Source organism: Arvicanthis niloticus, chromosome 13 (genome assembly GCF_011762505.2).
Source record: "Arvicanthis niloticus isolate mArvNil1 chromosome 13, mArvNil1.pat.X, whole genome shotgun sequence".
Lineage (NCBI taxonomy): Eukaryota > Metazoa > Chordata > Mammalia > Rodentia > Muridae > Arvicanthis > Arvicanthis niloticus.
The window spans coordinates 40,077,586-40,103,715 of record NC_047670.1 but is presented as its reverse complement, the minus strand read 5'-3'; the positions used below and the strand labels follow the sequence as shown (position 1 = coordinate 40,103,715).

The 26,130-nt window shown below is 38.9% G+C and overlaps 1 protein-coding gene across 11 annotated transcripts in view; it reads left to right on the top strand.

Moving 5' to 3' along the window:
* Positions 1-26,130, top strand: part of Cyrib (CYFIP related Rac1 interactor B) — a 126,942-nt gene that overhangs the window by 58,445 nt on the left and 42,367 nt on the right. The window contains exon 1 of one of the 11 annotated variants that reach the window (XM_034516879.2): positions 2,539-2,753. The exons of 6 other annotated variants lie outside the window; for them this stretch is intronic. Coding sequence is in view for 1 of the 5 variants with exons in the window: in XM_034516880.2 (XP_034372771.1) it covers positions 3,093-3,099 (7 nt within the window). In the remaining 4 variants the exon portion in view is untranslated. Of the gene's footprint in view, positions 1-2,538; positions 2,754-3,077; positions 3,100-26,130 lie in introns of those variants that run through there. 4 more of the 11 variants (XM_076911411.1, XM_034516875.2, XM_034516883.2 and 1 more) reach the window with 4 other exon arrangements.

Here is a 26,130-nt window from a genome sequence, read left to right as displayed (position 1 = left end):
GAAACCTCCAAAGACCTCAAAGATGGACCACGTGTTCTCTGCCTCAGACCCTCCCATAATTCCTGGGATATAATAGAGGGGATAGTACAAAATTGATTGAACAGAACAGTTTATCTTAACATTATGAAGATTTATTCATTTTCACTTACGCGTGTGTGTACATACACATATGTGAAACCATGTGTATACATATGCCTGTGAAGGCCTGAGGGTAACACACACACACACACACACACACACACACACACACACACATTCTCTGTAAGAATAGTTAAGTGTTCTTAGCTGTTGAGCATCTCTCTCTGGCTCTATCATCCTCGTGCTTTGAAATCTGAGAACTTAAGAGTGTAGCATACACGGAGAAGCAGACAGATCTTAGAGCTGACAGATTGCGTTCGAATCCTGGAACTGTCACATACTGAACCCCGCATTCCTCATTTACAAAGCGGACATGAAAACAGTACCAGATGGGACGGCTATGAAAAGCAAAGGAGGAAATGCAAGTCAAAGGCTGAGTGCAATGCTTGGCACGGCGTAAGCAATGTGAGGATTCCAGAGATCTGAGGTAGCTGCCGTGACTGCATCTCTGACTGGCCATTCCTCTTTCGTAAACGTCTTCTTGGTGTCCTTCTGCTGGCTTTTGTAATCTAAAACTCTTAAACCTTTGGCCTCAGCTGAATGAAATGTGATCATGGTTAGGCAGATGGGCAGAGAAGGGGCTGTGGAAGAATAAATTTAGCCTTTCTTGTAGGGGGCTCGTTTTCCCGAGCCATCTTTCTGCACGTGGGCAATGGTAGAGCTTGCTTGTGTTTCTCAATATGTCCAGAAATGGGTCCTGGTTTGATGAGGGGGAAGCTGCTCTGAAAGGAGCATTCTGTGCTCTCTACAGAACTTGTCCTGTTGTTCTTAGTAGTCACCAGCCAACTCTTTGAGGAGTTTAAGCACCGCAGGCCAATGTCCACTTTTGATTCCCACAGATAGCATTAAGGCCAGTGGATGAAGATTGCAGTGTGCAATCTGAGGTTCCTCAGACAAGGTGCTGACAGTTGCCAAGATGTGCTCCTTATGGTTGGAGGTGCTCCAGCTAAACTGGATGTTCATGGGAGAGATTTCTGCAGTTGTTGTGTGGTTGCTTTGAACTGGTGTCTGAGGGACCAGTCAGATACATGGTGTTATATTTATGGGCCAATGAATGCCAGTATGTGTCACGTAAATAAACCAAGCCTTATTGGATGGTGAGGATAGTTCTGTCATTCAGTTTGATTAAAAAAAAAAAAAAGATGAAAACCCAATATAGTGTTTTGAATGCAAAGCCTCCTGAAATATAAAGATCTGAGAGGTAGGATTCTTGCCCTTAATGTATGCCACCCCACCCCCAGGCTCTCCTGACTGTATTGCATGCCAAATTGTCTTCATGAAATTGAAGAGGCAGAGACAGGCTGACCAAGACAAAGGCTTCCTACGGTAGAAGACACCAGATTAATTGGCTACATTCATCAAGGCCAGTGGTTCTCTATTAAGATGGCTGATGGGGAGTAAAAGGTATGCTTGTGATTAAGGTTTCAAACTGTCTCTAAGTTCATGAGTCGGAAATCATATGCATCCTCCTAGGGAGAAAAAAAGAAAGTCCATACTTTCATGGGATTTTCAGTTGGGGTTTTAACCCCAAAATGCTCAAAACCCTTTACTTCCATGTAATATAGTCATAGGGGACTGTTAATCATTTATATTTCAGCGCTAATGCTTTGAGTTTTACAGCAGGAGTCGAATGAGCTAGTAGATGAGACCTTTGTGTGTGTGTACAGAAGGAAAGGGAACATTTATTTTCCAAGAGTGACAGTGGGATTAGAGAAGTAATTAAGTGGCGTAGCCCCACATCACATCAGAATTGCAGTCCACTCAACGTTTCTGCGTTGAGTCGACCCCAGGAACAAGAGTCTGATTTATCTAAAAGACTGTGCGTGGCAAGCCACGTTATCAAGTGGAGTCTCATTTCTGTTCCCAGACTGATCATTTAACACCTCCCAAGGGCGTCTCCGCGATAGCATCGCAGGCGATAAAGGTGCCTAGGCCCTGGGGAGCCTGCCTAGCGCCAGAGCCGTCTCTGGAAGCACGAGAGAGGCTCAGTACCAGGCCCGAGGGGAAAGGCTTGCTGCCAGGAGCCAGGCCTCTCCAGGTGCCGGATGCTGGAATGCGGCGTCTTCTTTGGGTTTAGCTCAGAGCCTTGGTCTCTTTCTGAGCTTGTTGACCTGTAGTTGTTCACCGCCACAGTAAGACCCTCGCTACCTCCCGGACGCGAAAGTGCTGCCCCTTTAAGGGAGGGCGTGGTCGCGTGCGGCGTGGCCGCGCCCCCTGGCTTTCCTTGGGGCGCGCCAGACCACCTGTCTCGGCCCGCGCCCCGCCCCTTTCCCGAAGGGTGGGAGAAGAGGGCGGAGAGGACGGTCGAGACTTTACCTTGCGCAGCGGTCGCGCGGCGCATGCGCACGGCCGGACAGGTCCGCGGCGCCCTCACTTCCTGGCACTCCCCCTCCCCCCTTCGCCGTTACCCTGTACATCCGGGTCTCTTGCCCTCCCCACTCCAAGCCGCCGTCGCCGCCGTCGCCTGGCTCTTCGCGGCTCCGCCAGAGGGGCAGGTGCGGAGGGGCTCCCGGTCCGGCCGCCGCCGCCCGCTCCGGGCCCGGGGCTCCCCCTAGCGCCGTGACGAGCCGCCGGCGGCTGAGAGAAGCGCGGCCGAGTGCCCAAGCTCGCGGCGGGTGAGTGACCGGCCGGTCGTCTCCTCACGCCCCTTGCGCCGCGGCGGGCCGCGCGGCCGCCCTGCGCGCTCCCGGCCCTTCCTGGGCCCGGCCTCCGCCCATTCATTCTCGGCGTCCGCTCTTCCGCTCGGGCCGCGGCGCGTGCGGGAGCCGGCGCCCCGGTGCCCGGCGCTTTCGGCTCCCCTGCTTCCTTGCCTGCCTTCCTGCCCCTGTGCTCCCCTGCGCCCCGGCTCCTAGGCTCCTCCGTGCCCCGGGGCCCCTGCTCTCCGGGCCAGCTCTCCCGGGGCCCTCACCCTTTTCCTCGGACCAGGCTACGCTTTGCCGGGACACCCTGCGCCCATGGAGGGTTTGTGTGTCTTTGCTCCCATCGCTGTGTCTTTCACCTAGGAGGCCAGACCTTTCAACTTTTAATTCCCCGCGTTTTAAAGTCCAGATGCTCAGTCTTAGGGTGTGGTCTTAGTGTGCTTCCAACACACACAGCTTTTTACTATAATTACCCAAATCTATGTCTGTCAGAGTCTCGTGAGAATGGCCATCGGGGTGTGTGTGTAACCTCGTGGCTTCTTTGGGCCACACCGCCTCCCTCGTGTTTGGTACATTAATTTTTCTCTTGAGCATAAAATTAGTCAAAAAGTGTTCTTTTCCGTGATTTCATGCCTGCTTTGAAACATCACCTGTTTGTACCGTTAGTGGGACTTTTTCTTGTCTCTGACAAAACTTACAGACACTCCTGTATCCCCTTCCGTTCCAAATGCTGCTGGAATGCCTGAACCCTTGTAGAACCACAAAATGCCATTCTGTTTAAAGCAAAGTGTTCCGATTCATTGACACTTTCTCACTTCTGAAGTGTGTTGAGTTTGACACCTTTGAACCCTGCTGCTGAGAAATGTGTGTCAATTTTGAGTTCTTTGAGTCTTGCAGTTTGGCATACTGATGTTCCATATGAGTGCCTTCCTATAACCGAAGGAACTCTTGTCACTTGTGTGTCTGGCACCTCATTGCACATAATTTTAGATTAGTATATCCAAAGAAAAAACACACAGATCGTTTTAATTCTTTAATTGTGCTTAATAATGGAAACAGACACTTAGCGCTGAGAATGACCGTAGTTGGAGCGTATTTGATAGTCTATTGTAAAGTTTAACTGAAACTGCCTAATCGGCATCTATAAAATGAACTAACAGCACTTTCTGCACTGTGACTTTTGTGGTCCGTTATGGTGAACTCCAGTTCATTTCAAAGCAGACACGACACACAGCACTGCAGCCATGCCTCCCTGTAATGGCCACAGCAGCATTTTCTAATACTTTTCTCTTTCGGAGCAACTAGGTTTTTTTGTTCTTCTTGGGTTTGAAGGGTCTTCCCCCCCCCGGGCCCCCCCCCCCCCACTTTAGGTTTTGAAAAGCCACTTGACAGATTTCACTTTAAAAAAAATTAATTGATGTGTGTTTGTGTGTGAAAGTGCAGGAGTCTGTGTGTGATTCTGTTTTCTTCTTCCACCATGGGATTCAGGGATTGAACTAAAGGAGTTCAATGAGCCATCTCACCCTGCCCCAGCAATAAGATTTCTCATTCTTTTTTTTTTTTTTTTTTCCCCAGAGTGGTTTTGCTAGATGATTTAGGAAATCCCTTATAACGTCAGTAGTGATGAGGCTCCCTTGGAAGAAAGCCTTGCTTTGTAAAATGCTGCTGGTTCTGTAGTGTTACATGTAACTGAGCAGGGTATACTTTTTTTCTTTACTAAGAAAGAGACCATTTGATCAAGGGGAGTCAAGTTAATAAGTTGCTTTTGGTTGTCCAAGCAAAGGTGAAGGCAGTTGATTTCTTACATAGTATAGGTGATGTTTAATGGAGTTTAAAAATTCATTTCTCTGAGCTTTCTGAAAATAGTTTAAAAATAATGGGTGTGGAATGGTGCCATGTTCAAGATTGTTTGACTTGCATTTGAAGTAACCATTTATCTTTACTTAGTAAACAGTAATTGATGGAGAAGTGCAGAGTGATGGTTTTTCATATTACTCCTTGTCTCCTTAGGGAAAAGCATGGATTATCACTCTTACTAAGTATTGATGCTCCAGTTGTTAGAGTCAGTAATTTTCTCTTTCCCTGTTTAAGGAAAGCAAAAGACTATATTATTTGAAAACACTTCTGTTGGTGTCTATAATTCTGTCTTTTATTTTTGGTTATCCTTTTGTAGCACAGCATAGCAGTTTCTGCTGGTGTATAGTATATCAATTATTAATATTTTGGGTCTCCTAGATTATAACAGCACTTTGGAACTATTGTAAATATGTGGCAAAAGTTTTAGAGGAAGGTTTTTTGCTCTGAGCTGCAGATTCTCAAGTATACTGAATATTTTGAATTTGCTATGTTGGGTTATTAAGTTATTTTGAGATCTTTAGGGGACAAAGAAGAATAGATATACCATTTGTGTTATGTTCTAATTTATAGACTGGATTTGTTTTTTGGTGTTTGATACATCTATCTTGCCAGCATTTGTGAACAGTAGTCAATTTAGAGCATTTTCTAAGAGTTAGCATAAAGTGTTTTGGTTATGGGAGCTCTGCTATATCTGTTTACTAAAGTAGATTAATTTATTCAAAGATTTTTCACATAGCAAAGATGGCATAATTTAATAGTGCAGTGGTAACTCAGTTTTGGACTAGTCTTGCTGATATATCACCAGTAGTTATAACACTTGTAATATGTTTCTTTAGGCCAAGGCAGTACTTTAAAACATGGTTTAATTTTACAACAGTCTTGTTAGATAAATACTTATACTGCTGTCTGATAGAAGAGGAGTCAGGTGCTAGGCTGCAGTGTTGAGCAGCTGCCTTATACCCACTAAATTAACTCTATGACAACCCTGGAAAACATAGGTTAACTTCTAATTTATTCTTGATCAACATTAGGAAACTAAGGCTCAAAGAGCTTTGGCTATATTTGTTCAGATGGCTTCTAGGTGGTGTACATTTTTGACTCATGGTCTTCAGATAAATTTTTATTTCAAGGTATTAGTTTGATGTCTTATTTTGCATTAAATATTTAGAGGGTATTCTTCGGGTAAGAAATCTCAACTTTTCAGCCATTACAGACAGAGACGTTCACTTGTTCTGTCTTCTCCTTGTAGTGTATACATTCTTGCTCACCAGTAACAACTTCCTCCCCTTTCCACCCAAGCAAGTAAATAGAATGCAAATTAGTGCCATTTGTGTAAAATTCTTCAAACAAGGAAATCATTCTTAAGGTTTTCATACTCTCTATATAAATACCCATACGAACATAACACATACAGAATATATGTACTTAACTTCTTAATATCTTCACATCTGAATAATACAATCATGGGTGAGAATGACTGGTTTGTAAAAATACACTCTTGGGGTCTTTTGTTTAGTTAGATCGTTTTTTGTAACTGTTTTGATCAGGTACATACTTCTCGGGAAGGATTCAGTAATATGTATTGTGTGGAATACTGAAGCTGACCATTTGCGTTCTTTTCTATTCTGCAGTAATTTCTATTTAGTGTACTTTGCCTAGTGCATCATGTGGCATATGGTAAATCTTGGACTGATAACAGTGTGTGGGACACTTCTTCCAGTCATCAGTTGGCATGCTTTCAGACGATTCAGATGATACTGAGTTGTAGGTCAGAATAAGCATTTTTGGATATCATTTGCTAAGGAAAAGAATTATGACATTCTTTGTTATTATTTGGATTACTTGTGCCACCTCTTTTCTTGGTAAGGGTAATAGAGAATTGAATACACTCATATAAGTGAATCTGAGATTTAACTAGGTCTTGAGCAGTCATCTGCCACTCTTTCTCCTTTCCCTGATCAGGATTAAAACCATAGCCTTACACAAGCTTCTGCATATACTCTACTACTGACCTATGTGCTTTAGTCCCTTGAAGTACACATCTGTATTTTTTTTAACTTATAGACTCTTTTCATTGTAAAATTGTAGTGCTTATAAGTGGTTTAAAAACAGCATATATGGACATAAAACATGACATTTAATTTCTAGTTTGAAATAGGATAATCCTGAGATTATAAAATGGGAGTACCAAATCATACCTGTAATCCTAGCACTTGAAAGATAGAGAGAGGTAGGATTACAAGTTCAAGGACAGCCTTGGTTACATGAGACTATCTCTCAACAAACTTCTAAAACAGTAAAATGGAAATACCAGTCTTCCTTATAATCCTCTGACATTATTGTAATTTTTTTCTTTCTTTTTTAATGACAGGGCCTCATAGTTTAGGTTGGTCTTGAATTTGAAATCTCATCTCAGCCTTCATAGTTTTGGTATTACAGGTGTGTGCCCCCACACATGATTGTCAGTGTGTTTTATATATCTTTACACAACAGAAGAAGTTGTATATATAAATTCTTTTCTTGAACATATGGCATAACTCTTGGTATGTGACTGGCCATTAATTTACCCAAGTAGTTATTGAGTACAAATTGGAGCAACAGTGAAAAAAATCAATTGTGGTCCCTTTTCATAGAAGATAGAAAAAGTAGAAAATGTGAGTGTTCTGCTTTTCTTTGTATTCCCCTGATAAAACATTGACCAAAACTAGCTTGGAGTAGAGAAGAATTTATTTGGCTTACAAGTTATTGTCCTTTGGTAGCCAGAGCAGGGACTTAAGAGTTAGAGAAGAACTTTGCTATGACTTGCTTAGCTTTCCTTCTTATAGAACTCAGGACCACCTACCCCTGGATAGCACTACCACTACTCACAGTGGGCTTCCATCCCCACCCCCTGCCCCATAATAGTTAATCAGGAAAATGCCCCACAGACATGCCCACAAGCCAGTTTGTTTAGTAGAAGCAGTTCCTCTGTTGAGGTCCCTTTTCCCCAGCTGACCCTAGTTTTTGTCAACTTCAGCACAGTGACTTAAGGGTTAATTCACTATGTGGGTTTCCAGTCTTAGAGAATCAGAGTGAACTGACCTGCTGTGTGTTACTACCTTCCAAGGTAGGAACTGGGAAATGGGCCAGGCAGATAAATAGTGAGTGCATGGGAATATGGCAAGAGATGATATTAGAATCTTAATATTTGTTCTATGTGGCAGTAATGTGCAAGGTTAAAGGAGAACTGGGAAAGATGCTGAGGAGTGAGTGTTAGGCCACCTGCAAAAGTCATAGTAACACAGTTTTGACTAAATGCAAGGGGGTGGGGGAGACCACTATAAAGCACTTTATTGGGTGAGTGAAATTCTCAGATTGTCTTTTCAAAAGAATGAGTGTGGCATAGTGTTAGGGAATTTGTATTCAAGGCAATAGGCTTTAGAGTCCATCTCCAATTTGGAAATTAGGAAAAGAAGGGTTTTGGTTTTTATTTTTCTTTGTTGTTTTTATTTTTAATTTAATTTTCAAGTTTTTGAGGCAGGGCTCTGGAGTCCAGTTTGGCCTTTATTTAGTATGTGGCCCATACTTGGTTCGTTTTGGTTATGTCTGCCTGGCCTTGGGATTACAGGATCATATTGGGCCTTTTGTGTTCGCTTTTAGGAAACAGATAGAACATGAAGTAAGATTGGCTATAGGGAGACAAACTAAATTGAAGTAATTATTAGTGATTTGTGATAATGACCTGTTATGTTCAGCTTATAAGACTTCTGACTTTATAGCAGTGGGCTCAGTAGAGTCTGATAGTTTGCTTTCACAGGTAGAGGAGAGGATAAAGTCATTCCCTTCTTGCCAGGGGTGCCACTTCCCACTTAATGCTGAGATTCTGCTTCCTTCTGAGATTCTGAGATCCAAGTCACCACTTTCCATTGACTTATACCATTGTAAATCATTGAGTATGAGCTTGAGCCACCCTAAAATCATCACACCAGGTTAGAAAGTCAGAAAGCCTCTATGAGACAGGCATTCAATACCCACAGGAGTCCAGAAGCAAGTTAATAGCTGCTTTTCAAAACAGATAGACCTGTTAACTGTATAAAGTAGGCAGAGTCTAAGTAGAGGCTGTTTCCCATTGCTTGTAGCTCAGTCAGTAAAATCCAAAGTTACAGAAACTGGTAGGGCAAATGATTATAAGGATTCTCTCTCCTCCCCTCAACCCCTCTCACACACACACCCCCATTGGGACATGTTTTAGCACACTGGGAATGTTTTAGCCCACTCCTAGTGACATACCTCTTTAAACTTCTCAATCCTTCCCAGTTTCACCAGTGGGGACCAAGTATCCAAGCATATGAGTCTAGAAGACCATTCTCACTCAAACTATCATAAAGTACAAGTATATGACAAATTCCTTTTCTTATATAAGAGGTAGAGATGACCAGCAAGTTGAATTAATCCAAAGAACCCCACCCATAGGCATTTGATTTCTTCACTCACTGGAAACCCATCCCAAATAATGTTTAGCTGAATCTGAATATCTCTTGCCTTCATGGAACCAAATAGGGTGATACTCAGGTTGCCTGCATCCAAGAGAATTGTAGCATTTGGAATCCAACTGGGTATGTCTGGATTTAGGTGCTTCTGAGGGTTAGGGAGACTTCATCAATCATATTCCTAGTCACATCTCTCCTTAAAGTTGCAAACAGAGATTCAAGTAGTGTGCATAGTAGTGGTGGGGGTAAATGTGTAAATAGTCAAGACTGTCCACTGCAGGATTCCCTCTCCATTATCCAAAGGAGTTTTTAATGTTTTTGGTTGACTTGAATAAATGACAGCACGATGGTCGTTCAGTACAGTACTTAGGATGTCCATTGGCTCTGTAAGCCCAGCTCTAACCTGAGCCACTAGGCTTGACCTATTTTCATTGTGTATCCACCTCTCCATCAGTGTAGATGAAAGAAAATAGCCAAGCTATCATTTGTATCACATTTCCACTGCACTTATTTTTGTGCAGTTATAAAACATTGATTCAGTTAACAGGTAGGACAGTGTTATGGGTTGGGGGATGGAGAAGTGTTTGATCATCTCCCTATCAACTACTAGGGTCACTCTTGGATTTGGGGTGCTGTTTTACTCCCCAGAACTCAGTCCCCACACAGAATCTTTGTCCTTTCTCTTAGAAAGTCATGGCTCTTGGCAATATTGTAGTCTCAAGGCCAAAACCCAATATTAAAAGTCATCAGTCTGACATTAAACCTTTTTCAAGCTTCTAAATTTCCCATTCACATTTTTATGAATGCCCGAAGAAGCCACAAAATTCTTGTGTCATCCTCTGTAGTAAGTAGTGGTGACTAGATTATCAGCAGTGATGATAGTACATGAGCTTTACTGTGTAGGGTAAAAAGTGCTAGGTAATACTTGGAAACATTGGGCTAATACTTTAATCAAGTTTTGCCGTTAGGAAACGCAGACCTTTCACAGGGAGCTTGTTTTATTCTGGAGGGATACATTGTCAAATGTACAAAGGACTGAAAGCAGGCCTTTCTTATGGAAGGGGACAGGATTTTTATTTTTCATAGCTGGAAAGATGTAAAGGACAGCTGGTACCTCCTCAAAATAAGGAAAAAGTTATCTACAGAGTGTAATTTTCTTTGTGTGTGTGTATGTGCATGTAAATTGTCTTGGTAAATCTGCTTTTAAAAGAGGTTCCTACATATAAGAACAGTATCCCTTGTGATTGGATCATTTTCTTTTGAGGTTTATTTTTACTTTATTGTGTAAGTTTTGCCTCATCTCTATTTTGCCTTTATTTGTATTTGTACCACATTCTTGCCTCATCTATGTGGAGGCCAGAAGAGGGCACCAGATCTCTTAGAATTGAAGTTCCAGGTAGTTGTGAGTTGTCATATGGATCCTGGAACCAATCCTGGGTCTTCAGAAAGAGTAGCAAGTGCCTTTAACAACTGAGCCATCTAGTCAGCCCTGATTATTCATTTTCTTGATATATAGCAGCCTGTAAGGATGACCTTGATAGAGGTTTAATTAATTTTCTCTGGGGTAGATGCATAGGTAAATAATATTTACTGAAACCTTTGATAGCTTGCAATCTGAAGATTATTCATTACATATGGTCTTTCAGGGGCGTTAAAGTGAATGTGTGAAACTTCTATAGTACACAAGATTTGAGACTCTTGCTTTTATTACATGAAATTGCAGTAGCTCTCAGTTTGAATCCCTTTGAGTGATAATATAGATTTGTGGCTAGAAGAACACATAACACAAGTAGCTAAAGGAAGTTTATTCTTGGAATTTTTCTTTGATTTTTTTTTTTTTTTTAATTTTTTAAAACAGACTAGGACTATTCTAGTTTTATCTAGATAGTTTATTTTCTATCTTCTTAATAAGTTCACTATTCTTTTCAGTTATTTTTTTTGTAAAGTTTGTGCAGTCTCTGTGTGTGCGTGTGCGCGCGTGCGTGCGTGTGTGTGTGTGTGTGTGTGTGTGTGTGTGTGTTAAGATAGAGGCTCTGTAGCCCAGGCTGACCTGAAACTCAGTGTGTAGCTTAGGCTGGTCTCAGACTTTACAGTCATCCTTTTCAGTTCCCCAAAGTACTGGGATATGTCTGGTTCTGAACACATTAACTTTAGTCAATGAAGATTATTAATTACCTTCAAAATTTGTGTTGTCTTACATAGTTAATGTCTTACAGCATATCATACATTGTTTCCAAAAGTAAAATAGTCAATTTCATCTACTTCATTCATTTAAATCCAAGTGTACATGAATTTAGATACTTGGAATTGTCAAACAGTCTAGTTGTAGGGTTAAATGGTTGTCCTCTCTGCCTCGGGCCGCTGGGGCGGCGGAACATGCGAGTTTTGACTGTGTTTACCCCACGCAGGTGCTGTGAGGGTGTTGGACTATGGGAAGCCTCGGGACACAACAGCTCTGGGGGTGAGGGAGGCCATTCTGAGGCGCGGGACCAGCTGGAGATGGCTTAGGGGTCCCTGGGCCTGCAGGGAGTCTGAGGCCATCTGGTTCTCAGGCTCTTGGATACCCAGGTGCCGATGAGAGCCTCAGAAGAGCTGAGAACAGTGTAGGGGCCCATGTGCTGACTGGATCTGACACGGGGTGGGGTGGGTGGGAAGAGCTCCGGCTGTGTCCTGTGGGGAGGAGTCCTTGGCTTGTTCTGCGGGCAGCTGGCTTGGCTTGGTATGGGAGACTAGATGGCTGCTCTGTAGACGCAGGCCTCTATGGCTCCCCACGGTGGATCCCGATGAAAAGAGACAGTCCGACCCATAGTTTTAAAGCATTTATTGTCATGGTGGAAAGTGGATGAGTAAAACTGTACCCTGTTTCCTCAGGGCTGGGCTGAGGTTAAATACTTTTTGCAGGGAGGAGTGTCTGGGTAGGGAAGCTTAGTTGGCTAAGCCCTTCAGGACTTTAGGTGCCTCATTAAAATGGTGATCTGTCTTGAGCCTGTGTTACCATAGGTGCGGTCCTCTACCAGTGGAGGAGCTTGAGTTGTTGCCCTTATATGTGACTGATGGCCACCAATCTATGTGGGGCTGTAGTTTCTTGTCAGGAGCTTAGTATCTGGGAACCAGGCAAAACACCTGACATCCCTCAGGGTCACTCAGTTTTCCAATCTTAGTTCAACTAGGAACCAGGCTGCCATTCATGGTCCTACATCTAGTTATGTCAGAGCTGTTTGTAAGTTGCTAGTGGGACATGTAGATACCTCAAAATCAAGGATTAAAGCATTTTGGTAATCATTTCCTTGATAATTAGGACTTCCATATTAAAATGTGGATTATTTAATTTTTTTCTTTTGTATTTATAGAGTAGTATGTAGAAACAAGTACATATAACCTGGGGTTGGCATCCTTTGAAGTAGATGTGCCTGTTCCACTGTGGTATGAGTGGTGTTAGCAGCTGGCCAGTGTTGTCTTTGGTATGTAGTATGGACTCTTAGGGGTCTGTTAGCATGGTAGGTATGCATTTATAAGAATTGTAGTGGATGACCAGCATCTGTTTGTAAAAAAAGAAAAAAAAAAGCTTTAAAATTGTTTTGTTTTATTTATCCAAACTCAGCAATGATTATAAAATATTATATTTAATTTAATTACTTTTTAAAAAGCAGTTTCATTGAAGTATACTTTGTACATGAACTATTTGCTTTTCAGTTGAGTTTTAATAGCTTTTTATATTCTGGACCCAAGCCCTTTATCAATTACATTATTTCTTAAGTATTTTCTCTCAGTTTGTGGCTTTTAATTTTTTTAAATGATATCTTTTGAGGTATTTGGTAGTTAGAATGAGAATGACCCCTGTGTGCCCTTAGGTTTGAATTCACAGTTTCCAGTTGGTGGAACAGTTTCAAAAGGATTAGGAGGTTTGAGGTTTCAAAAGATTCTTTCCAGTGTGTCACTGCCTCTTAGTTGTGGATCCAGATGTGGGCTCTCAGCTGTTCATGCTGCCGTGCTTTTTTTTTTTTTTTTAAGCATTGTGGCCTCTTAACAGTGAAACCGTGAGTCAAATTAAATGCTTTCTTTTATAAGTTGCCCTGGTCTTAGTGTTTTGTCAGAGCAACAGAAATGGTAGTGTTTATGCAATTAATAGTTAATGAGGTAGGAAGACATTTTGCTTAGTGTAGCCACTGATAAGATGCCGTTAGATCACCAATGTAAAAACATAAATAGAAGCAGGGTGACCATTTAGGAAGAGGAAAGGACCAGAGAGTACAGGGAGGCGGACAAAAGGGTGTGGGGGCAGTGAACATGATTGAAATATATGTGTACATGTAGGGAAATGTTCCCATATAACCCATTTATTATGTAATTAACATATGCTAGTAAAACATTTTCACGAGAATTGTAAACATTACAAAATAAAAAAGATTAGTGCTTTTTGGCTACATACGAGAAGTAGAAAAGGAGGATCAGGAGTTTGTGGCAAGCCTCAGGTATATATCAAGTTCAAGGCCAGCCTGGGTGACTAAGACCCTGTCTCTATAAAGCAAACAAATACTTTTAGTGCCAGGTCTAAGAAATATATGCTTGGCAGTAGGCTCTAAGATTCACTCCAATGTTTTCTTTGAAAAGTTTTATGATTTTTAAGTTCTTGCTATTTGGGACAACTTAATAGTGTGAAGTAAGTTTCTGGTTAATCTTTTCACGTGTGGATATCCAGTTGCATCAGTATCTAGTTTGTCATCTTGTGATAATCAGCTGGTTGCAGATGAATGTGCTCATTTCTGGACTTTGAAGTTTGTTTTCATTGATCTCGATCTTTGCTAGTACCATATGACTACTGTTGTTTTTCGTGTGTGTGTGTGTGTGTGTGTGTGTGTGTGTGTATGTGTGTGTGTGTGTTGTTCAAGCTAGAGGTTGCTATTGAATATCTATCACTGGCCACCTTACCTTTGAGAATCTTTAATGTCTTGGAGCTTGCCAGATGACTCAAATTTATTTGACCATCAAATTTTAGGGATCTAACTGCTTCTATCTTTCTAGGGTTGGGATTATGGGTGAGTATTGCAAAGGTTAACTATATGTGGGTGTTGGCTCTGAACTCAGGTCCTCATCCTTTTCCTGATAATGATAGTTTTTTTCTACCATATTTTAATAGTCAGATAACAATAGCCTCCTTCTCTTGTCTACCTTCTTTTTTCAGAACTGAGGATTGAATCTAGGATCTCACACTGCTAGCAACCACTCTACCGCTAAGTTGTGTTCCTAGCTCCCTTTTGTTCTGCTTTTGTTTTTACTTTTTATTTTGAAAGAGATGCCTAGACTGTTCTTGAACTCATGATCCTCCTGTTTTAGACCCATGAATAGCTGGAATTACAAACTTGGCACCATGCCAGGCAATAACTCTTTTTGTCAAACTATGTGATCATGTTTATTAAAACAATTAAAAATACTAAAACCACCATGGTAATAGTCATTGGGTGAACATCTTTCCAATCATCTGTACAGATGAACTCATGACATGTGAATACACACATTCTTCACATTCCATACAAGGCATATTTGCCCACACTTGATCTTCCTGGGTTTTGACTTTTTCTTTTTTGTGAATACACTTACTGACTGCTTTAAAAAGAGAGCTGGTTGTTTTTTTTAGACACATTTGTAATTCTTTGAGATATTTACTTATGAGATTAATTACTGGGTGTGTCTTTCGCTGGTAGTAAAAGTTAGAAATTACTTATTTTACCTTTGGGAAGATGATTTTAAAACAAATGTTCAAATGTATATTGTAGAAATAACATGAAGAACATCCTGTGTGAAGGTTGAACAAAACTAATCCCCAAGTCCAATTTCAAACATAGGTTTTTAACAATCTCTTCTGAGTTTTAGTACTGTATAATTTTTTTAAAGTATTTGGTGACAAGAAATATAGATAGAGCCAAAAAGTCTATAAATGTGTAGGGGGAGAGAGTTCTGTTTGTTATCATGAGAACAGCTCCTTCAGCATGCTCCGCTTACCATGTGAATAAAGGAATGGCAGCCTTTGCTGTTTTGCATTTTGTGAGTTAATCCCATAGCCCTGATATAGCCTAAGATAAGGTCAGAAACAGAGGGACTTTGCATAGCCAGGGAAGGTCAAATCCTGCTATCAGAAACTCCCCTGCTGGTTAAATTTTTTTTTACATAGTATTTAGTATCATAAATGTGTGATTTAGAAATCATATTTGATGATGTGACCATTATAAAAGGCTGCAGAATGTACTTACTATTATAAAAAGTAATTTAATCTCATAAATGGAAGCTTTTAGAGGTTGTGAGAACTGAAGAATGACAGGACTAGGCAGGTTATAACATTGATTTGATAGTAATTTTAATTTTGAAGAGATGTATTTAAATTAGGATATATTTAATTAGGAAACTTGTGTAATAAAACTATATAAGTGAAATATTTTTGTACTTATTTAATTTTTGTTGCAGTTCAAACCCACCCAAAGTCTTACCCACAATGGACAAGACTTCTACCACTGAGTTATATACCCAGCTTTGTATGTCGCTTTAAAGTTGAAACTAAGTTTTTCCCATGACAAATTTGTACAAAGTGAAGTCTAGCTACTTATGTGGGATTACCTACCTTTCTCTCTACCCCGCCCCTTTTCTTTTTTTGGTGGCAGGGTCTGTGTGTCATGAAACTCACTATGTAGATCAGGCTGGCTTCAAACTCAGAAAAATCCACTGCCCTCTTGAGTGAGTGCTGAGGTTAAAAGTGTGGGCTGCCACATCTGGTCTGAGATTACAGATTTTTATTGTTTTTTTTTTTTTTTTTTTTAATTGAAAATTTAGAAAACATAAAACATGTTACATAAGAAGATATGAAAGTGAAACTCTGTTCTGGATTTAGCCAACAAATGCCCCTTATTCAGGTGAATTGTAAAAACAACTTGCAAGCCTTGGCTTAGTTGGTTTAGTGGCAGCTGTGTTATGCATGAGGCCTGAGTTTAGCACACTAAACATGTGAACAGCTAAATATCTTGGAGGAGAGCATCTGTAGCCCTAGTGCTGGTGAGGCAGAGACAGGCAGGTCTCAGGAGCTCATTGGCCAGCTAGTCTACCTGATTTAATGAGCTCCAGAGTCACTGAGAGATTTTGTCTCAAGAAATAAAGTGTAGACATGTCAAGATGGCTCAGTGGCTAAAGGTTCTTGGCTTCCAAATTCTGACCACCTGAATTCAATCTCCAGAACCCAGATCCAGATAATGAAAAGCGAGAACTGACTCTCCAAGATGTCCTCCACCTTCACACACACTCTGTGGAGTGAGTGCACACGTGTGCAATAAATAAAGTGTAGTAACATACAAAAAAGATTTAAAAATGAAGTGAGGTACCAAATACATATGTATACACATCCATATAATTTTTAAAGAGAACCAGAAATGGATTTTAGGACTTCTGATACCTGCCCTACCTGTTGATGGGAAATATATTCAGAATGTTGGAGAGTAGGAGTACCTTTAAAGAATAAAAAGTAATTTTATTAATGTACATGAGAAAGCATATAAATTAAATTAGGAGATTAAATAGACCAAGATGGAGAGTCTTTCATTAATAGCTTCTGGATTAGTTGGGATTATGGAATAAAAGGAACAGTTTTATTATAGAGGGAACACTTTGTTAAAGTGATGATGATGATGACAACGACGATGACAATGATGATGATAAACCAACACTGGCTGGCAGATCTTTGAGATCCAGGCCAGACTGGTCTATATAGCAAGTTCCAGGGCCTGCCAGGGCAGCATAGTGAAACCATGTCTCAAAAGAAGAAAACAGACAGAAAAACTTATCAGCTGTTCTTAGGTTCTTACATTGTTAAAATATGTGTCTGTTTTCTCTGTTCCTGGGAAGTCTTAAACTTATTTTCGATATTTTAAAAAGTAATTGCTGTTTTGGGGGGCGGGTCCCCCCACAATGTTCTGGTTATTTAATTTTCAAATAGTTGCAGGTCATGAGGAGTGGGCGTGTTTGTTACAGTTCTTACTTAAAAATGTACCGTCAATCTGTCTCTCCTCAAAGGTCTTCTCTCTAATAATGCTTTCAGAACTTGTGAATATTTGTTTCCTAAAAACTTGGACTCAGATGTTTAACATAGGAATGGGCAGGCACTCTAAAATGTCTGTTAATGTTTGTCTGAATAGTAGCTATTGATTATCATTAATTATGTAATTCACATTTTAATACATTTCAGGTTTTAGTACAAAGAAGATAAGTAAATAATCCATTGGTTAACATTGGCAGTTATTTCCTAATTAGCTGTTGACTGTATACAATTGACTGTGGGCTTTAAAATACTTTGTCTGAAAAAAGATTAGAAAGTGGTTGGTTAACTTAAAATAAATGGATAATTTATAATATTGTATAAATATTGGTGGATTGAGGGTGAGAGAGTTGCTCAGCAGTTGTGAATACAGGTGTCTCTTCCAGAGGACCCAGGTTTCGTTCCCAGCACCCACATAGCTCACAACAGTCACTAACTTTGTTTGGTTCCGGAGGATCCAGTGTCTTCTACTAGCTTCTCTTTGCACCAGGCACACACTTGGTGTAAAAATGTATGTGTAGGCAAAACACTTGTACATATACAATACAATAATTTTTGAAAAATTTAAAAGTGATGGATTGTTAATCATTGATCATTTCTTTGTCGATTTAGCATAATTACCACTTTCCTCCATATTTAGGATTTCTCTACTTATTATACATATTTTTGAGATACAGTCTCATTGTGTAGTATAATTGGCTTTGAACTGAGTCATCCTGCCTCAGCCTTCTTCCAGTTAGTATTACAGGCTTGTACTCCTGCCCTGAGATAGTACATAGCTATATTTGAATGTGTCTCCTTTAATTTACAAGTTTAGGCTTAAATAGTCAAAAGACGAAATTAGGATGCTTACTTCTTAGCAAGTAAAAACAAAAGAGGGCAAATAGAAGGCTCAAGCATGTACAGCAGATGAGATAGTTACAGTTGGAGAAGTTGGCGGAATTAATGTTTTTCAGTGGTACTAAGAAACCTCCATTGGTTTTTTTGTTTTTTTGTTACCCTAGATTAGCAAAGCCTTTTTCTTAATGAATTAAGTTTCAGCATATGCCCCTTTGTTACAATCAGATGAATGGTGTTTAAAATGCCTGTTTTAGGGGGGGATATTTTTCTTTTCCATCTTAGGGGATATACCAATACAAAACTTTTTTTTTTTAAAGTTGTTTTACTAAAATTTAAGCATATGAAAATGTCTTTGGAAGTTGTTAGTGCTTATGGTAGTTTTTAACACAAGGCAAACTCAGTTTTCTATGACACTTTTTAGACACGATTAAATTACTTCTCATCTGTCTCCCCATACAGTTTACCACAGAGCTCTAGTGTGGCATTTTATTTAATTACAGTGTTTTGTAGCAATCTGTTTACATGTCATTTCATAGACCGTTGAACATCTTCAGGGCAGTCTTTCTTTTATTCAGTAATTTTTGACTCTGCTTTGCATGGTGTATTGTAGGGCCCGTATTGACTTTGTTGAATTTTGAGCACTTTATGTTTTAGATTATGTGATAAGGCATTTTATTGTGTTGCTGTTTTAATATATTTACCTTTCTGAGTCCGTTTTGTTTGTTCTCACTCTGACTTGCCTATAGACTGATCTTACAATGCCTCTAAAATATCTGTAGAGACATGGCATTTTAAACCGTTTTTTAAAACATTACTTCGATTGCTATCAAGACATGAAGTAATAAATTATGTATTTCTACAAAGTGATTGTGGCAATTGAGCTATTTTGGCAGTCTGGGAAAAGTAGCACCTATAAAGTCATTGTGGACACTTGAACTATTTTAGTTAAGGTTTTTTTTATTTATTACATTAATTTATAATAGAAATTACATGTTTGTCCAAAATTTTTAGCTATCTGATTCATATATGTTAATATCTCATTTTTTTCTACACAAATCTTCGTTGCATTAAGCATAGATAAGCCACATTTCTTCAAGTCTCTTCTATCATGCTTGCTTGTCACTGATTCAGCATATACATACACATACTGGAGTCTGCAGTGTATCAGACATTGTGCTTTAGGAAATGCAGTAACAATAAATGGATTCTGATTTCAACATCATTCATCAGAAAGAACGAAACATTTTCATGAGTGATGTAATGGTGGCTCCTCAGCCTATACTTGGAATATGTTCTTGACCTTAGTGCTATCTTGTTTTCTAAATTTGTTATAACTGTAGTCTGTTCTGTTAATCTAGTTGTCTTAGTCAAAGTTCTATTGCTCTGAAGAGACACCATGACCACGGCAACTCTTACTAAGGAAAACATTTAATTGGAGCTTGATTGCAGTTCAGAGGCTTAGTTCATTGTGATCGTGGTATGAAGCACAACAGCATGCAAGCTGACATGGTGCTGGAGAGAGTTGAGAGTTCTACATTTGGATCTGCAGTCAGTAGGAAGAGAGAGAGATGGGAGGGGGAAAATACATTAAAAAACAAAAATTGGGCCTGGGTTGAGCACTTGAAACCCCATAGCCCATCCCAGGTGACACACTTTCTCTAACAAGGCCATACTTTCTAATCCCTATCAAGTAATGCCACTCTAATGATGCAAGTCTGAGCCTATGGGGGCCATTCCTATTCAAACCACCAAACTAGTATTGACAGATTATTATGAACTTATTAATATATGTATATATTACATTAATATATATATATATACACACACACACATATATATATATATACACACAGACACGTGTGTGTGTGTGTGTGTGTGTGTGTGTGTGTATGTGTGTGTGTATAATTTCAACAGTAACTCTTTTAGGGTAAAAATTTTTTGGAGGGAGCATTTTTGACTTGTGCTCCAGCATCTGCAAAAAAGTAAATGTTTAATCAGTATTGCTAATCATAGCACCAATTCATTGAAGCCTTTGTTTTGTTTTTGCTAAATGCTAAAAGTACATTTTTACCAAATCTCATTAATCTTTGCGTAGTGCTATAGAAGAACTATGAATTCTAATTTCTATATCAGAGAATCTATGTTTCAGAACTGTGTGATCCTGTGTTGCAGGTAGCAGTTGTCAGAACTAAAATTTAGGTTGTGTTAGGTCTAGGCTTGGGCTCATGGGTGTAGGGCTTGCCTGGCATTTTTGAGGCCTAGAGTTTTAGCCTCAGCACTGCAAAGAATTCAGACTGGGATCTAGTTGGTTTCAAAGTTTAGGTCAAGTATTTTCCACCTTTATGTTGATATTGTTCAATATAAGTTCAATATAATTGAATAGGGTACAAAAAATTGAAGATAAAAGGCTCTTTCTGTCATTTGAGGCCTGTGGATTCCTGTTAGCGGCAGAACTTCTGAAGGCAACTATAGGTTGTGGTATAAAGCCAGTTTTGCTTGAATAAGAGGTTTCTGAAGCTCAATGTACCACACAACTTTTCCCAACTAAACAAGTGAAAACCTGGGACCTGTAGCTTGGGCTCATGGAAACAGTGGCATGGATGGTGCCCAGTTCTCCTTTCTATTGCCATGGGACACAGTCCATGTGATGTGCACCCTGTAAGAATTTAAATGAATAGAGAGTAAACCCATTAAAGTAGATTCGTGCTCTTTTGAAAAACAAATTTAGATAATTTTCATGAATTTGTCTTCCTTCAATAATGTGACTGTTGTGCTTTGAATGTAAAATGTCTTCCACAGACTGAACACTGGTCCCAGGCTAGTGGTGTTCTTTAAAGAGATTATGGAATTTTAGGAGGTGGAGCCAGACTGGTGAAGGTGGGTCACTGCAGGGTTGAGGATTGAGGGTTATCAACCAAGGCTTTTGTCACTCAAGTTCTGGCTACCATGAACATCAGTGCCAAAGACAAGTCACTTCTGCTACCATGCACTTCCTACCATTCAGAGTTTCACTGTTTAAAACAGTGACAGTAAAAAGTTCCTGCGTTTAGTTGCTTTCTGTCAGGTGTCTTGTCATGATGAGGAGTCAATGTGTTCTCACTTAGTACTTGGGGTTTGCCTACTCAAGTAAAGAACACTGACAAGAAAAATAACAGATGCAAGAATAACTGTACAGCTGGGTGAGACTGCTTGGGAATTGCAGAGATTGCAGAGCAAGGCCTACTGAAAATGGAAGTAGCTTTAAGTGGAACTTTTAAGGGCAAAAATGTTTTAGAAGGAAGGTGCTGCTTTCCATGAGGAAGAGACAAATTTCCAGACTTGCAGTAGCTTCAGCTGTTAGAGATGGTCATATCAGTCTCTAGAATGAGGTCTTCTAGAACCAGAGGTTCTTTTTTTGTTTGTTTGTTTGTTTGTTTGTTTGTTTGTTTTGAGACATGGTTTATTTTATTTTAGGCTTTTGGTTGAATTAGATGACCTTATTGTTGCAAAATTTATTTTACTTAATATATTTTGTTTTACCATAAAGTGACTGTATCTTTCATTTGAGGTAATTTATAGGTTTTTTTTTTTTTTTTTTTTTTTTTTACTTTGTTAATTGGGTAAAGATAGTTAAGCCATGATCTTTTGTCATGAATTAAAAACAAAGAAACTAGCATTTGGAATTATTTCAGAACAAATGCAGTTTTGCATGCTATACATATTTGAGTAGCTGTTTGATTTGTTCCTAAATTGGCCCTTAGGAAAATATTGGGTTTTTTTGTATATGGAGTTGAAGTGTTTTTACTTTGCAAATGCCTTTTATTACTCATTATGTCTTCAAACTTGAATCATGTGTTTAGATTTTGTAAGAGCACTTGAACACATCAGGTCAGTAATATGAACTGCACTACTCTACCTGATCTAAACACTGAGTTTTTCAAAATTTGAATTTACAGAGCTTCAAAGCAGCTTAATTTGTTTTGTGAGAATGTATCTTAGATCTGCTTGTCCTGATTGAAGTACCTCCTCCAGAAACCATTGTATGGTCTTTGGTTTATTGATGTGTCTTCTAAAACATTACTGAGTTGAGATTATCAAAAAAGTCCCCACTGTCAAGTATACACACACCTGTAATGCCAGAGCCAGGGAGGCAGAGATAGGAGGATCCCTGGGGATTGTTCAGGTTGAAAATAAAATCTTACTTTGTAAAGATTTTAGAGATAATGGGATAACATTTAGCAAATTTCATGAAGTCTTTATGTATATGAAAGTCTTGGATGTAGCACTATAGGATAAAATTGAAGATCCGTTTTTGGAAGAAATTTTCATGACACCAAAACACTGTAAAACTGGTATTGAGTTGCATTTTTTAAAAATGGTAAAATAATTAGGAGAAAATAAGGTCATTACCAATAGCTTTAGTCATAGGGTCATGGGTATGATTTTTTGTATTTCTACTTTTATTATGTGTTTAGTATGTATTAATTTTCAATATAAAGGAAACTAAAATTGTAAAAAACTAGACCATTAAAGCACAGTTATTTTTTCAACTGTATTAACAATTTACACCATCTTGTATACAAATAGGAAGTTTTTCAGGCTAATGGAAATTTTTATCTAATTTTTGGTTCTCCGAGAGTGCTGGGAATTTAGATCTGCACCACCACACTGGGATTATGCAGTAGTGGAGATTAAACTCAGGGCCTTGCTCGTGTGTCAAGTGTGTTGGGTAGTTTATGTCAACAGCTAGGTCATTGAAGAAGAGAGAATCTTAGTTGAGAAAAACCCTTCATAAAATTGGCCTGTAGTCAAGCCTGAGGATTGTTTTCTTAATTTGTGATTGCTGGGGGAGGGTCCAGCCCATTTTGGGTGGGACCACTCCTGGGTTAGTAGCCCTGGGTTCTATAAGGAAGCATGCTGAGCAGGCATGAGGAGCAAGCCTGTGAGCAGCAACTCTCCATGGCCTTTTTATCAGTTCCTGTCTCAAGGTTCCTGCCTTATTTGAGTTTCTGTCCTGACTTCCTCGATTGATGAACTACAGTGTGGAAGTCAAGTCAAATAAACCCTTTCTTCCCCAACTTGCAATTGGTCATGGTGTTTCATTGCAGTAATAAAATCCCTAAGGCTCCAGGAAAGCATTCTTGGAGCTGAGATTAGCTACATGCCAAGCTGATTCAATGATCATGTGTGAGTGTGTGTGCCTGTGCCTGTGTGTGTGTTCTTCACTTAAAGTTCTTTATATATTCTATATATTGATTTCCTGTGTAATATATAGTTGGCAAAATATTTCTTCCATTTTGTATGTTATTCTCTTTTTGAAACATGGTCTCATTCTGTAGCCTATGCTCCTGGAACTCATTGTACTTTACAGGCTGACCTCAAACTCATGGCAATCTTCCAGCCTCAACCTCCCATTACTTCCACACCCAGCAAATATTTTGATACTGTCAATTTAAAAATACTAAAATACACTTGAGACTTAAAATTGATGATACTTGCCCTAATAAATACTCATTGGTTCCAAGGCCACTCCTGAAGATACCAAAATCTATAAATGCTCAAGTCCCTTGCATAAAATTGCATAGCATTTGGAAGTCATTTATATAATATAGTTTAAATAATGTATAAATTATGTATAATACCTATTACAATATAAATGCTACATAGTTATACCTTATCATTGGAATAACCACAAGAAAAGCTGCATACATTTAAAACATAAACAGTTTTTGTCACCTGTGAATAGTTTCATCCCAGATTGTTAGGCTGCACAGTTGGTTGAATATGTATACAGAACCTGTGGTTATATTTTATATACCTTGATATTTTATGTATATATTTTTCTAGCAAGGAGAGTGCTCTTAATATAACCTTCCCTTTATGATAAGGCCACTATATAGTAATAATCATGGCATAAAATTCATTGAATGTCAAGATTTTTATTCAGGAATTTGAGCTCTGGTATATCTTGAACATGGTTATTTTTAATAGTATAATAATACTAATATGGTGAAATAATGTCTATCTTATTCTGTTTTTAATAATAAGTAAGACCAGTTGTGACCATGTTCAATAAAACTTTAATCACACATTCTTTGAGATTATATTTGCTGTTTTATAAGTAACGAAAACTTATGTGCAAGTGTTCCCTTTACAAACAGTGAAACACTCAAGAAAATATTAATTTAAAAAATTAAAACTCAACTCTAGCCTACTTATTCCAGAACCCATGCACTAAATCATGCTGTAGTACTTCTAGTTTATTATTAGGGAGTGTGTGTGTTTACTGTTTTGTCTACCTGTTCTAAGTTATTATACGTTTTCCTCCTGATTATGAATATTAAAGAACTATTTAAACATTGGTATATTCTTTTAGTTAAATCTATTTTTGATTGTAGGAGTCCATGGGGTTCAAAAGGGCGTAGGAGCCCCTGAAGGTGGTGGACTTACAGGTGGTTATGGGCTGCCATGTGCTTTCTGGAGCCAAGCCCAAGTCTTCTGCAGGAGCAGTAAAGCACTCTTAACCACTCTCCCTAGCACCTACTTTAGCTTTAAATAACTGGTAACAGCTTTCTATCATAAATTTCTTATCGCCCTTTAAATTTTAATATATTACTCTAGTAGTCAATAAGACAATGTTTTTGAGATTTGGTTCCAAAAAGTAAGCTATAATCTATTCACAGTATACTGGCTGCAAAGGGGCTTAGTTTTCTGTGAGATTATTCTAATACTACCTATTAAAGAAATCTTTCATTGTATTATACAATCATAATACCTTCCTCCTCTAGAATATTCTTGAACTTCTATTTCCTTTTCCAACTTTTCTAATACCTATCCATTCTTCAAAGTTCACCTTAGTAGAAAATCTCTCTACTACCTCCTAATTCCTACGCCTTACATCTAGCTATAAATATACACTCTTAAGTTTGTCAGAGCACTATTAAGAACAATTTCTCAGAATACATTTTTATCTTATATTTTAACTTTCATACTAAATTATGTTCTGATTCTAGGGAGCACAGTCTTCATCATTGTGGTCTCTGTTTTGGTTTAAGCACATTATGATTTTTTTAATGGCTATATATTAATAGAATCTTTTGTAATTTATTCCTTTCACCAACATTACAACCTATATGAATCCTCATCTATTCTGTTTTGCATAATTTTTTATACGTTAGTATCTTAATTATTTTTCTATTGCTGTGTTGAAATACTATGACTAAGTCAACTTATAAAAGAAGACATTTAATTTTGGGCTCAAAGTTCCAGAAGGTAGTACAGTCCATGACTATCATGGTGGGGAGCAAGGTGTCAGTCAGACATGGCTTTGGAGCCATATCTAAGAATTTACATCTGATCCACAAGCATGAAGGAGAGCAGGAAGGAAAGAGAATGGTGTGGGCTTTTAAAGCCTCAAAACCTACCCTCAGTGACACACCTTCAACAAGGACACATCTCTTATTCCAAGTAGTTTTACCAGCTAGGGCCATTCTCATTCAAACCACTACAGTTAGTTTGATTCTTCTCTCTGAAGAAGGAAGTATAGGATATTTTATAGTATTTATTGTCAGACTTTTGAACCTCATCAGTGGCCCATTAATCAATCCAAGTGCTCCTTTTTGTTTCTAGGATGATTTTTGAAAGATATTTCCTTGCTTGTCAACGGAATCATGAACAAACTGAGTTCAGTTAGGTCTTATCTTGTACCTACCTAGGTTTTGTAGCTAGTTATTGAGTACTATGTAGTTACACTACAGTGACCAAATGCCCACAGGTCACAACTTTTTTATCTCTTGCCTTTTGCTGGAGGCTAAGAAATGATTTTTAATACTTTACTTGATCTGTAGATACTAAGTAGTACTTGAATTACTCAACTTGAGTATTGCCTAGTATTATTTATGACTTGATGTTTTGTTCCAAAGGTAAATATAATTGCTGGTGTTTTATCAGGTATCGGTTTATTAAGAGCTTGACAGTATGACATCAAATTTCCTCATGGTTTTTATGCATGCCATTCTGGTTTGTCTCTGTGGTTTATTAAAGTGGCTGGCCAAGAAGCCACTTATTTCTGGGTAGCTGCAATAGTCGTTAGGGAAAGTAGCTTGTTTTTGCAAGAAAAAGAAATTAAAAAGCT